This window comes from Mya arenaria, chromosome 5 (genome assembly GCF_026914265.1).
Source record: "Mya arenaria isolate MELC-2E11 chromosome 5, ASM2691426v1".
NCBI classification, from domain to species: domain Eukaryota; kingdom Metazoa; phylum Mollusca; class Bivalvia; order Myida; family Myidae; genus Mya; species Mya arenaria.
Genome location: NC_069126.1, coordinates 244,096 through 258,853, shown reverse-complemented (window position 1 = coordinate 258,853; position 14,758 = coordinate 244,096). Strand labels below are relative to the sequence as shown.

At 36.3% G+C, this 14,758-nt stretch overlaps 1 protein-coding gene across 1 annotated transcript in view; it reads left to right on the top strand.

Moving 5' to 3' along the window:
- Window positions 1-3,505: 3,505 nt before the first annotated feature.
- Window positions 3,506-14,758, top strand: part of LOC128235179 (hemicentin-1-like) — a 52,141-nt gene continuing 40,888 nt past the window's right edge. Inside the window, exon 1 of the mRNA XM_052949925.1 lies at window positions 3,506-3,563. Coding sequence (XP_052805885.1) covers window positions 3,540-3,563 — 24 coding nt within the window. The 5' untranslated portion in view covers window positions 3,506-3,539. The remainder of the gene's footprint in view (window positions 3,564-14,758) is intronic.

Genomic DNA, 14,758 nt, shown 5'->3' with positions numbered 1-14,758 from the left:
TGTCAATGTAATGGCCGTCCCTGAAAAACTGTACCCACGGTTTGTGTCTTTGCAATGCACATGTCAGAATAACTACAGTGTACTATGGTAATGTAATGTCCGTCCCTGAATAACTGTGTCCATGTTGTGTTTCAATGTAATGTACTTGTCTGCCTTGGCGAAGCATGATCAACCGCAATTCTGCCAATCCATTGAAGCTGTCATGAGAGGCAATAAAATTAAATGGCACCTTTCAGGTCAGTTCAATTGTCTCGTTGCTCGCTCCGACAGCGCAACGGCATATTTTTTTTTATTATTGTTTAAAAAATTTAACCGTCGCCTGCCGTTGCTTATACTTTCACCGATGTTCTGACAATGTCCTTAACATCGGAACGTAAACAAGCAGACACCAGTTTACAGAAAAGGTATGCAAAGAGTACTAGATGCGGTGAACTTCTTGATAAAATTGATGCATGCGCGTAGGGTTAAGTGTGCAAACAGTTTAAAAGAATCTTAAAAAAGACATTTTAACGTACAAAATGGCCTTTTATGCGAATGTAAACGGTGACGCAATGACGTCAGAGATGCGCCGGTACTCGCGTCACGTAGAGAATCGAGAGACGTAAATTTCAAGACCAGAACCGACCTCCTAGCCATTGGTTTCGGAGATATCTTGTTCTCCGTTGATAAATGTCACTTCAGAGAATGCTATTTTAACTGAATATGAATTGCTTTGAGCTACGTTAAAAATAGGCAAATTTAATGTACATATCAGATACCCTCTAAAATATGTACTGCCAGGGCGAACAGGCAATGAGAGGGAAATTGTAGTTTTAAATATGTTGGCTATATTCCGTTGCGAAATTTGTATTTTTATGCAATGCTTGCGCAGGTCTATAATAATACGCATATACATATTTGTCTAAGGATGTCTTCAACGCACCAGAAGCTTTGTACTTCAGCCGAAATTTACTAGTCACATACTAATCTTTATCATCCAATACAATGCGTTCAAATTCTTTATAAAGTAGTGATAAAGAGAGCCAATGGTACATCCTGAATTTCATGACGCTTGATGTCGATATTAAGGGGTATACAATATTTCTTGGAAATAAGACAAAATGGGCATTCTCTGACGTCGTTTCGGTGCTCTGATCAATGCATATTTGCACTTGATTTTAAGGTGTATGTGGTCACTTTCTAACAATACGCTCATGTCATACAGTAGAGAATGAAAATAAGACACTAGTTGTGCATAGTTCTGCTCTGTTTTGCACACGTATGTTTGTCATTTTGAAAGTAACACACAAGTTTGATGTTTGATAGACTGGTTCTTAATCATCACTCAACGAGTTTTAAGAAATTTGGAAGTCCTTGCACACATTTCCTGTCTATAGATGTCAACATGTTTACTTTGTCAATAACACGATTATCTGTCTGTAAATTACCAAAACCATTTCCTTTTGATTGAATTGGAAATGTTCGTTGTTCATCTAAATGTTGTTGTTTCCAGAGCGCAGCGTTCAATATGTTGTGTAAGATTGTTATTATTCTTGCGTACAGCTTCTTTAGTCGTCACTTGTAACGCAGATAAAAAGCAGTATGGCGGAAATATCTTGGATTCCTTCCAATCCTTTTAGGCTTTACTCAATTGTTGAATATATTGCGGAACAGGGGGTATACCAATTGATATTTATAACCACCTTTACCTAATAGTGTTTCAAACGTATGTCTCTTGTATACATATTCGAACGCATCTAATGTTACATTTGCTAACAGTTTAAGCATTGAACATTTGTAATGGAGGGAATTCGACCGCAGGTAGCAAGCAATAGTTGTTCTATGTTCTCACGTTAACATCGTAGCTACACGCTATATCATTCGAGGGGTTTGAAGAGGATTCATAAGCTAAAACCTATTGTTTACGCGCATGGTGTTAGCCTTCGTGAAGTGCAACCTATGCAATAAAACATAAATGGAAACAGTTTTGCGGATAAAAGTAGTTGATTCCTGTCCATTTAACGACCGACCACGATGAATAAGTGTATATTATCAAGCATAGATCAGGATGAATAATTTGTACAGCGGGACCATTACGAAGTAGCTTAGTTCATCTTATTTGTACATCAAAATAAATTCGGTTTTGTCAAAAACAATTGTAATAAATCGACTTCTTTGCAAAACGTTAACTGTTTGTTCGCATTCACACGATAATGTTTAAATTTAGTATTTTGATACATGTACTTCCTGATTTAGAGTGCTTATTTAACTCTGTCATGTAAATATACTTGATTTAAGATCATATTTTAATTGCATCTTGGAAAAAGGGGAATGTTTTCCAGTAAATATCCTGTTTGTAAGAGTATCTTTTACATCCATTATAGTATCTTATAATAAAAACAAAGTTCAAGGATTCAATTTGAATACTTAAGTACCACTTTCATAGTTTATATATTTGTGATATTATGGCATTGTAGGCTAAATGTGAGAGGAAGAATTTCATTTTGCCACAATTAATATTTCCTGATAATGAAAACAATTATTTGTTGACGTGTTTGGTGTACTCTTTAAGATTGAAAAAATAACACAACAAATTAATGTTAACCTGGGATGCATTTGTACAAATATTAATGTATTCTTGTCATTAATGTTTCAATTTTACATTTAAAAGTGATAATATTTTGATATTATTTTTGTCTGTAGCATTAAAATGTGGTCGTTTATTTACAGTATAGGTGAGAAAGAATTTCTGTAAAGTTTTTTTAAAAGATATTATGTATTTTATTAACAATACAGGAAAGAAATAATGAAATATTAGTGTTAAAATAAGGAATGATTTGCGTAATATATGTCATTACCGGGGATATAAACGCAGTAGGGCTAGTAAAAGTAAGCATGGGGTCATTTGGACTCCACACACTTCCATCCAATGACTTTAAAATTTGTAAAACAGCAAACGAAAGCTTAGATGCTAAAGATGCATTATTAAAGCTTATATTATTCATGAAACCAACTCCAAGTTATTTTAATCCCCTAACAATTGTTCATTTTATAAGCTTTACAAGCGGAAGTAAAAATGAAATCATGAAATTTGATGACCTGATAAAAATGACCTGCCCAGTATTGGCCCCACGTGTAAAGAAACACCTAATAGCATTTCGACACGGATATAAAAGTACTTTATAAAATAGTACATACATATCTTAAGACTGAGGGATTCAAATAATTATACCATTAAACATCGATTTTCGAACGTAAATATGAACAACTACGATCTGATATGTTGTCAGCTATCTTATATCACTTGTGTCTATATATTTTAGCAAAAATTGGTTCATTCCAAGATACAAATTAAAAACAATTATAAAAAACGGCAAAGCTGTGAAAGTGCAGCTTTAGAATTAGAACATGACGGCAAACACATAATCAACATAGTGTGGCCTTAGTAATACACTCGATACGAACGATGCTGTAAGAAGAAGTATATGCCGTTTGTTTACAAACACTGGCTACAACTTCCTTGAGATTGAAGTGTATCGCTATGATTAATTAGGCAAGTTATGACGGAGTATACGCCTGTGAAGGTAATCATTTAAATACATAATCTGACCATTTTGTGTTCATAGTATGTTAGGATATAGACAACTAAACATGAACATCATAGGTCGTCTACAATGAAAACGTCGTTTTTAAAATGTTTAAAAAATCATTTTTTATTTAGTTTTGCGGTTCAATATCAAGCAAGCATGATTTATATATCCGTTGCATCATAAGAAGCTGTAATAAGGCATTGAGCATTTTGTTCGAAATAAGATTTTACCAGATTTCCGATCAAAAAGCATTTACGTTTTCCCGAAAATGACTTAATCCAAAATGAAAATGTTTATGAATCAAAATTATCGGAATTACCCAATCGATAATGTCTTGAGGCTTTGTGGTGATTGCAGCTATTTTAAAAAAAGATATTTTCACTTTTGATACCAGGAAATGAATTCCATTCACTATTTTCTATAATCTTTTTGAATAACATTCTTATTTGAAAAGATACCATCCAGAAATCTCAAGACATTGTTGATTAGGAAGTCTGGGGCAATTTGACATTAACACTAAGTAATAACGTCAACATATGTTTCTAAAAGAATGTGAATGCTTTTTTATCCAAAATATGATATTAAAAATATTCATTTTGTTTTATTTAAACTCCTTACTAACCGTATGTAACCAAGAATGTTCGTTTTACTCTCAAAAATGATCGTTCCTCAAAAATAAATAAAACATGAACTTTTTAAACGTTTTAGTTTTTGACATACCCAACCCTCTTTTGCAATGTGGAAGGCCCTTCAAAATCTTTACCGACATACAGGTTTAAAATATGTGTAATAAAGCTCAGTTGGTATTATTTGGTGTTTAAGGTTATTAGCTATCTTTGTAAAAATCATGTAGGGTTAATTTACCATGATTTAAGCGGGAAGTACAAAAGTTAGTTAATGAACCGCTGGTCAATTGTTAACGCCAAACAAGAACGCATTTCCTGTACAGATCAACGGTTATCATATGACAAAATAGTATTTCTATAAGCTGTTACATTAATTGGTCAAATATACAGACTCTGAAACTTTAGTATAACAGTCTTTTCCGTATAAAAGTAGGTTTCTATAGTTACTATATTCCATAGTACTATTGTGATCCCGACATATAAACTAAAATCCAAATGAACCTACCTGATAAAAGATGAGCTCTAGCGTCGAATCTATGTATCGATGTTGATGGATATAAAAGTGATCTATCTAGATATATGAAATAGTAAATTAGCCGAATGTCAATTTCAAAAAGCTAAAATGCACCCATACAATTGGAAAATTATTATTTATGAAACTTCTCAAATTACTTATTAAAAGATCACTTAGAAGCACCCAACCATTGGATGATACCCCATCAATTGAAATGTTTGATATTTACAACTATCTACATATATATATGTATGTCAACTGAGTATAACTCACTTGAAAATTACCCACCCATTGGGTTATCAAATAAAAATTGATTATTAATTACCATGCATAAACGCTCATACACATAATGAGTTATATGCAAATTAAATGTAAAGATTTGACCCAACCATTGAGTGATAGCACATACAAATTGAATATCAATCATCACGCATCGACGTGTATGCAAATTTAAATTTGACGAATCTTGAGTTATGGCTTATTATCTGTCTATCAATCTTCTTGCGGCTTATAATTTGTATAAAAGTCTGGTATTTTCCATTGTCATGCTACATATGTCTTTTACTGTAGAGTTTCGGCATTTGGCTATTTCAGCAGCTACATTTCCAATGAATTTGGGATTGTTCATACTTGCAGCTTTTGACATTTTCAGATATGGAGAATCAGTTTTAATTAATAACTGATTCTGTGGCACGTTCTACAGGGCTGCTTGCTGATAATTGTCAAAGAACCGGGCATTCCAGTAAACCCAAAATAAGTATTGGGAAATTCAGACAACCAAATTATCATGGTCTCAGTTGTACCAGTTAAGAAATGTAAATGAAAAGGTTGATTTCTGGCAGTGTTTCCACTAGTTTTGATGAGATCTAAACATCTTCGGTACAGTTCTCCAGGTTCTTTGTCGCTTAGATCTTTTATATGTAGAATCACGGGAGTCTGGATTGAGACCAAACTTAACACATCTACAAACATCTTCTCTTGGTTCTCCCACTTCTCCTCCGGTTCTGTATGGTCCAATCCTACTTCTACCAAACCCACAACATTGGCATGTTTTAATTGTTGGTCTAACTTAGAGAGAATTGACGCTCAACTATCAATGGATGAAACGTTCCGTGGATGGATTCCCACAGAGGCTGAAAAACCAGGCCCTAGCTGTGTATAATCTCCCAAAAAGTGTTTGGGATCGCAAAAATTGGCTGTTCCCCCACTACTTCCACCTCATTTCTTGGAATTGATCCCACAGATATATTATCAAATCTTTTGTTGAGCTGAACTTGTTTAAATTCAGTTTGTGCAGTGAGCGATCTAAATGAAAATGACTATCCATGGCTTTAGGTTTGGTTGACACTGGAATATCTTGTTGAACAGGAAAATGGTTGTCCACGTCTTCAGAATTTGTTGGCACTGGACTAACTTGTTGAGCAGGTGTAGTTGAAGTGTTTATAGAATTTGGTTCTACTGTGGAAGAAGGAGTAGAAAGTAGAACTGCAGCTTTGTTTGTTTTTGTAGACCGACTGTTCTTTGTCCTTCTGTTAAAGTAATTTCCAGAGTGTCTGCCATGTTTCCAGGAAAATGATGCCTATCTTCAACAACAGGTTTGGATAAGTTCTAAAAAAATCCAACAATGACGATTAAGTCTGACAATTTTACGTTCGCAAACAATTTTCTCTGCGAGCCAAAACAAACATTCAAGCCTGAAATCATGCATTTGAGGATTGCTCATGTTCTTTTGATGAAATTGTGTCGGAATATGATGATATTTAACATGCTGACGAAGAATTCTGACAGTCTCACAGGACAGCGGACACGATTGATCCTTGATACGCGCATTTGACCTTTTGTTTGGAACTGAGGTATTATATCCTCTCTGTCTTAATGTCCTATCTCTTTGAAGTTGTGTATCTGGACTGGTTTCGTCATCTACAATAATAATTACATTTAAATCAAGGTTCATGTTGTTATTCATGACAACTTCCAAAGAACTTGATTGTACTTTCACAGGTAGTATTGTCTCTTTTAATTGATTAGAGGAGATGTCAATAGAGTCATTTTTTTAGTTTCCACCAACTCCTCCTCACCAAAATATTTGGGTTCTAAATCCATAATGGCGACATTACTTTGATGAGTCAGGGAATTGGAATAGGTACTGACAGATGCATCAATTTCAGTTTCCACCGTTTCGTCACCACCCAACAGATTGGATTCTAAATCTAAATTTGTTTCAGTTGTATGTTTTTCACACAAGTCATTGTGTTCTTATTCAAAAAGTGAGTCATTAACCAAAGTTTCAGCTCTTTCATTACCACCCAGCGGATTGGGTTCTAAATCTAAAATTGATTCAGTTGTATGTTTGTCACAGTGTGTTTTGTATCTTTCAATAAAACAATCTTTTCAACCTGTTAATAATATCTGTGTTAGTTATTGGCACATATTAGTACTAGTGGTATTGTACAGCGTAATGTAACGTATCACTTAGTTAGTAGTTTAGAATTCTTCCCCATTTTTCGAAGATACTCAAATGGAGATGCACCTGTAATGTGTTGGCGTTCTAGCCCTAGAACTGCGTCGATGGCTAATCTTGGACGGCGACCGAACATAAGTTGATACATAGAGTATCCCGTTGACTCATGTAAAGTGGCGTTGTATGCGTGAACTAGGCTTGGAACAGCTTCTTTCCAGTTCGCCTTTCTCTCCATGGGTAATGTTCCAAGCATTTTCAAAAGCGTTTGGTTGAAGCGTTCACACTGTCCGTTTCCTTGTGGATGATATGGAGTGGTCTTTGTCCTTCGAACTACTGCAATACGACACAAGCGAGTGATGACTTTAGAGAGGAAGTTTTGACCACGGTCACTATGAAGTTTTTCTGGAAACCGTAGTGGACGAAAAACGTTTCAAATAATACCCTCGCTGTAGTGTTGGCCGTTTGATTTTTCGTTGGTATGGCCTGTGCGTTGCGCGTGAAGTGGTCGGTTATGAGCAAAACATTTTCAAAACCGCCCTTCGACAATTCCAGCGACAGGTAGTCTATACACACGAATTCCATAGGCGCCAAAGAGCTGATGTTGACTAATCCAGTTGCAGTAGTGGCAATAGTCTTACGCCGTAGGCACCGATCACATTGTCGAATCCAATTGGCAATGTCAGAGTCCATGCCTGGCCAATAGAAACGTTCTTTGTGTAAGGAAACTGTCCTGTCCCGACCCTGGTGGCCGAGATCATCATGCAGTGCCCTAAAAACGTGTTCACTGGCAGATTTGGGAAGAACAATCTGATCGACACACTCTCTTCGAATTGTTGCCTGATGATATAAAACACCATCTCTAAGGATTAATTTGCCCTTACTGTTCAAGTACTTGCGACTCTAATCCTGCCTTTACTTCAGCGGTGTGTGGTGCTAAAGTAAGTATATGTCGAACTTTGGAGAGCACTGGGTCCGATTTCTGACCCTTACACCAGTCTTCAGTACTGTTGCAACCTGTGGTGTCGTGTCGCCAACATCGAAAAGAACTAGCAAGGAAATGCTGACAAAGAACAGCTTGAACTACGTCTGTGTCGACTTTAGCCCTCGGACATGCTTGTGCATCATCTTGTTCATTCTGTGCGGTGGGCGTCTATCGTGATATACTGTCGGGTCGATATTCATCTTTCCTGGTCTGTACTTAATGGAAAAGTCGAAACTAGCCAAAGCAGCGACCCAACGTTGCCCACATGTGTCGAGTTTTGCTGTGGACTGGAGATACGTGGGCGGATTGTTGTCTGTGTTGACCTCGAATAGAACTCCATACAAGTAATTATGGAACTGCTCAGTTAATGCCCATTTTAGAGCGAGAAATTCCAGTTTACTTGCATGAAAGTTCCTCTCCGGGGGACGTAAACTTCGTGATGCATAGGCAACAACTCGATCACATCCGTCCAGCTCCTGGTACAGCAAAGCTCCAAGACCACTAGAAGATGCATCAGTGTGTAAGCGAAATGGCTTCGAGTAGTCAGCATAAGCACGCACGGGCGCCGAAGACAGGTTATCAATAACCAAAAGGTCATTCAGGGGTCGAGCAATACTGGCAAAATTCTGAATGAACTTCCGGTAATATCCGGCGAAACCGAGGAAACTTCTCACCTCTTTCACATTATTAGGAATCGGCCACTTCTTGATTGCCTCTATTTTCGCGGGATCAGTCTTTATACCAGACTTCGACACCATATGACAAAGGTAAGTAACCTCATTTAAGAGAAATTCACATATTCATGGCTTTAACTTAAGATAATGCCTTTCTAACCTTTAAAAAACTGATACCAACCGTTCAAGATGTTCATGAAAACTTGAAAGAAATATTATTAAATCGTCAAGATATATCAAACACTCCTTCAAATTAAACTACCCCATGCATCTTTCCATCAATCTCTGGAAGGTAGCTGGGGCGTTACAGAGCCCGAATGGCATACAATTTGCCTCCAAGAGCCCTAGATAATCAACCTGGAACGCCGTCTTTTCCTTGTCTGACTCACTCATCTCAACTTGCCAGTAACCACTCTTTAGATCGAGTTTACTAAAGTACTTTGCGCCCGCAAGGAGAGGGAGAGTATCATCAATACGTGGTAGAGGATAAGCATCCTTATGCGTGTGAGAGTTGAGTTTTCTATTGTCAATACTGAAACGTATTGACCAATCCTTCTTCCTTACTATAACGACGTTCGAGCTAAAAGGGCTGCGGGATGGTCTTATAGCTCCCATATCAATCATCTCCTGCAGGTGTTCTCTTACTTCGTCAATAAGACCAGCGGGAACCCGTCTGTATGATTCTTTAAAAGGATCTGGGTTGTCAAGGACAATCTTATGTTTGACGAGGTCAGTATTCCCTATATCAAGTGGCCCTTAAGAAAAAAAACGTTTCTCCATTTCCAGAAGAAATCTGCCAGTGCGTCTTCGTTTTCAACGCTTAGGTGGCTCAAATCGACTTTGATTTTTTCAATGAACTTTTGTTTTGCTTAGCCCGAGTCCAATTCGCGCTCCTTTTCGGGATACTGTTTCTGAGGTGAATCCACTGATCTTATAACTTTAACATCCTGTAATTCGCACAATACGCTCTTTGGTTGAATTGACATTGCCTTTGCTGACATGTTAAAAACTCTAACTGGTACTCTAGTAGTGACACCATGTTTGTCTTAACTTACTACCCTTGGACAAATGCCTCATCTACTAGAAGCTCCACTAGTACCTTCGGTAACGGCAGAGGTAACATCGCAAGTATTCCTTACTAATCCAGACAATATTTTTGTCTCATATGGCTACAATTCAACTGGCCTAAGATTAGTGGACTTCACTACACCAACTCGACCATTGTGTATTGCCATCACAGCATTTCTCTATTCGTCAGGAAGATCATTGGAATCACTTTTAGAAAGGCATCGCAGAACATTTGTTCCTAATATAGCTGGTACATTTAGATTATAGTCCGTTGTTGTGACAACAAGTACCGGGACTGTGTAAATTTCATTCGAAATCCGCGGTATTGAAACGTCGACTTCTATGTTACTACAATAAGGCACATTGGTACCACCAGCTCCACAAATACTTAAATGAAACTCTTTAAGTTTGTATAACTCCGGTTTTGGCTCCATATCCAAATAAAATTGCTCACTTATAGTTGTTACCATAGTACCAGAGTCTATCAATGCATTAGAAGCTTTGCCATCATTCACGATCTCAGATTCATTGCTATCGTTCATGACCTATCAACCTATCAAAAAGAGAAACTTTCCTTTTAGGGCTATAAGAATAATTGCCTGGTGTTTGCCCAGCAACCCAGACATCTACTGGTTTAAAGCTTCATTTTGTGTTTTCTCTGACTCCCCCTGCTTCTTGACTCCCTAGTTATTGCCTCTTCCTCGACCTCCTCTCGAGGAGTAACCGCCCCTATAGGTGCGTGGATAATTACCATCTCTGTGGACACCTTACAGGTTTAGACTTTTGGCATATAATATATTTATTGCGTGAACCAAACAGTATGTAAGCAAAGCATCAAGTGAATTAGCAAGCATCTATCGACGGAATTAACATGTACAATGAGCAGCTTAGTGAATACAAGTAGCAAAATAAAAGACAAATACAAAACAATCGATACATATGACAAAAAACTTATGTGAATAATATACCTGTAATACATATATAGAATATATATTTATTGCGTGAACCAAACAGTATATAAGCAAAGCGTCAAGTGAATTCGATTTATCAATAGGCGATAAGATCACACTTGACTGAACACACTGTTACTGTGATCACTGGTGGGAAACGCATGCCATTGTTAGAAGTTTTTAAACTACTAAGTAAGTGATACGTTACATTACGCTGTACAATACCACTAGTACTAAATATGTGCCAATAACTAACACATATATTATTAACAGGTTGAAAAGATTTGTTTAATGTTATTTTAACAGTTCTCCCCCTTTGTGTTAATTTTGACAGTTATTGTGGTTGAATGTTTTAAATAAGGTGTTGCACTTGAATGGTGCATATGCTTTTATTTGTTGGACATTTAGTGTCGATAAAACATGTACTGCTGATAAAGTGTTTCTCTTTATTAATGTGTTTATTTGCTAGACCTTTGTAGTTCAATAAATATGTACTGTTGAGCTTTTCATTCATGAAATATTTATATTGTACAAGATAAAACATTCTTCCAACTTATTTTTCTAGCTAGCACTCTCCATGCAATAAGCTTTTCTTGCAACTTGATCTTCACCCTAACCTGATGATGTTCAAGACAATCTGATTGGAAATGCCCCATTCGTGCATATTGGAAACATCGCTTACTTGATGGAATTGAGCATAGAGTCAGTAGTTTTGATTTTACTCTCTCCCATTTTAAATAATCTAGTCCAATATGTCTGGACACCCGGCTATCAAGTATCTTACTTTGAGACAAATGAGGGACTCAAGCTACGCTCTTCTCTGTGGACACCTTACAGGTTTAGACTTTTGGCATATGCAAGTCAATTGGTCCCCTAATTGTGCCACAGTAGCTGGCCTCTCTCTAATGACACGTTCATCAAATGTTTACTCTCCGAAAATCGGAACTTACTTTCTCCAGCTCCAAATCTACCCAAATCATCACAATGGGACCCTCTTTCCCGGGCATTACCCTTTGTTAGTTGGGAGACACTTTTTCTAGCCCCATAACAATCCAAATCAGACCTCCTTTCCCGGACATTACCATTTCTTGGTCTGGAGTCATCTTCTACAGCCCCAGAACTACCCAAATCATCAAATTGAGACAATCTTTCCCGGACATTACCGTTTTGTCGGGAGTTGCTTTCTCTACCCCCAGAACTACCCAAATCATCAGATTGGGACCTTCTTTCCCGTACATTACCATTTCTTGGTCGAGAGTCGCTTCCTCTAGCCCGACATCCAACCGAATTATCAAAGTGTGGCCCTCTATCTAAATCGTCCAATCTACCGTGGACATTACTTATACAAGTAATTGTTCCACTATCCCTTAACATACACGAAAACGGGTTCTGAATTTTACTTTGAGGTATATCCCCATAAACAGTGTTTAAAATATTAGGTTCATTATTCATAACCCCAATACTTTAACTACTATCCCTTAACATACCCGAAATCGGGTTTTCAATTTTGCTTTGAGGTATTTCCCATGAACACTGCTTAAGTTATTAGGTACATTATTCACATCCCCATTCATGAAACCAGCATTTGGTATACATTGGTACCCTGGCTGATAACCCACGTAACCTGGGCACATGCCAATCATTCTCAGACCTTATTGCATTTGTGGATGCATCATGTATGGATTCATGGGATATGGATACATCCAAGGCGGCATCATAGTCGGAAATGAACCCATTTGATATGGATTGGGTGGATGAAATGGTAGATGGGATTGGTACGCACATGTTGGTTGCATCGATTGATACACTTGTGGTAATGTACCAACAAGTGGAACTGAAATAAGCCATGAGTTCCTTGATGCGTTATTATTAGAACTTTGTTTCTTTGAACTTATGTGCCTCCTCCCCTACTTTTTCAATTGCTTCATTCATAGTTCTCGCATTTAAATCAACCCTAAACATCTTTCCCTTTTCACCAAATTAAACCTTATCCTAAATTTCTTGGTTGAATCTGAATTTTAGGCTATTTTCATTTCATCTTCTTACTTTCCAAATTACTTGGAATATTCTAAGTTTATTTACATGTATCCGATAACAAACTTAAATCAGGTGCTGTATTTTAGGTCAAAATCCAATTTCTTGGAATAAATTCTTATTCCCAGAAGCAGATAAAGTGCCTTAATTAGTTTTTATTATTACAGTTCCAAAATATTGGAAATAATTACTGATTGCACAAGAAAACCTCTTAGTTTTATTTTCAGTAAACATTGATATTGAACACCATAATAAACAAAAATGCTCTAATATTTAGAGTTTTCATAAATATATATTATGTAAACATACATTGCAAAAATGGTCAAAACGGAAACTTCAAACAAACACTTTTTTTTCAAAAATATTTCGGTACTTCACCATGTTTTGCTAATAAAAACTTAGAAGGGATTATTGATTGGTTGTTATCCAACGTATTTTATCAATTGCTAGGCATATTATACATCAACCAATAAAACTTATATGGTATTTTTAAACATATTTTTTGCATTACAGTTTTATTTTGATAATCATTGTTATATGTTTGAAGGAAAAAAACACAAAATAAACATTTCATTTGAAAACACACACACAATTACAGTACTGCTGTCATCAGGCAACCAGTCACTTTTATCTATTATTATAGCCAGTCTTATAGAAGCTGATGTAGGGAACATACGAACCGGAAATATACATAGTTTGACTGACAACGACTGATACTTGACGTACTTATAATAGGGCGCAGGAAACCAAGGATATGGTTTTCCTTGTCACGTATACCCGATATGGGATATAGGGCGCAGGAAACCAAGGATATGGTTTTCCTTGTCACGTATACCCCAGTTCGGGTCACATACTAACCCGTAATTTAAATAACAACTGTAACAGTGCAATATTGTTCACTGCAAACAAGGAAAGTGTAATATCAAATGTAAGAACTACTTTAAATATGTGTATACTTTTAGATTAAATAATTGTGGAAATGAAAATAATTTACCATTTCTTTTATTTATTAGGCTTATTGCACACTGACTGTTTTTTGTTTTCAAATAAGTATTTATAAAATTTTACACAAAATGGATTGTAGCCCTTGCGTAAGAGTTCGAATTTCAGCACGGTCACTATCTACTTCCACACGTTGTTGACCCTGGTGTAACCACGTTTATATTGTTTTCGGACTTGATGGACATTAATTTATTTGTTAACGTAAATCTAAACACGTTTTGAGCTATGATGTAACAACAGTTGAATTCGATTTCATTGTTTGGCCAACTATGGGTATTACTATAAGAAATAACTAATGTGGATGGTCATAGACGGAACAGTATAGGATTCACCAGACACTGGTACCATTTACATGGGTCGACATACTCCAAATACAGTCCATCTATGTTTGTGGCACCAACATATTTCTACCAACTCTATTTCATTGTTTAAATTTATTAATATACATCTTAAAATATTCAAATTATTTTTTATTTGTGCTGAATAATTATCTAGAAGGTAACATGTATGCACTTTTTAAATATTTCCAAACAATCTTACATGTTTTAACATATGCACTTGGGATTGTTTACTGCTTTCATTTTACTATACAATATTTGGTAACGGTAATCGTAGAAAACTGCATCATATTTGCGCATTGGAATGGCTGAACTAATTTCATTTAACTGGTAACCCATTTGTTCTTTTTGCGTGGTTTGTTTTGTAAGTTAATGCTGAATTTGTACAAAAAAGAAACGATTAAACGTTTAAAATCACTGAAAATATATAGGCTGCAGTCATAACACAATTGTTAATAAAACAAACTAAATACATAACCAGCCATGAATGAAAGCAAAAACTCAAGTATCGACCAGTCACAAATACTTAAACAATAAATT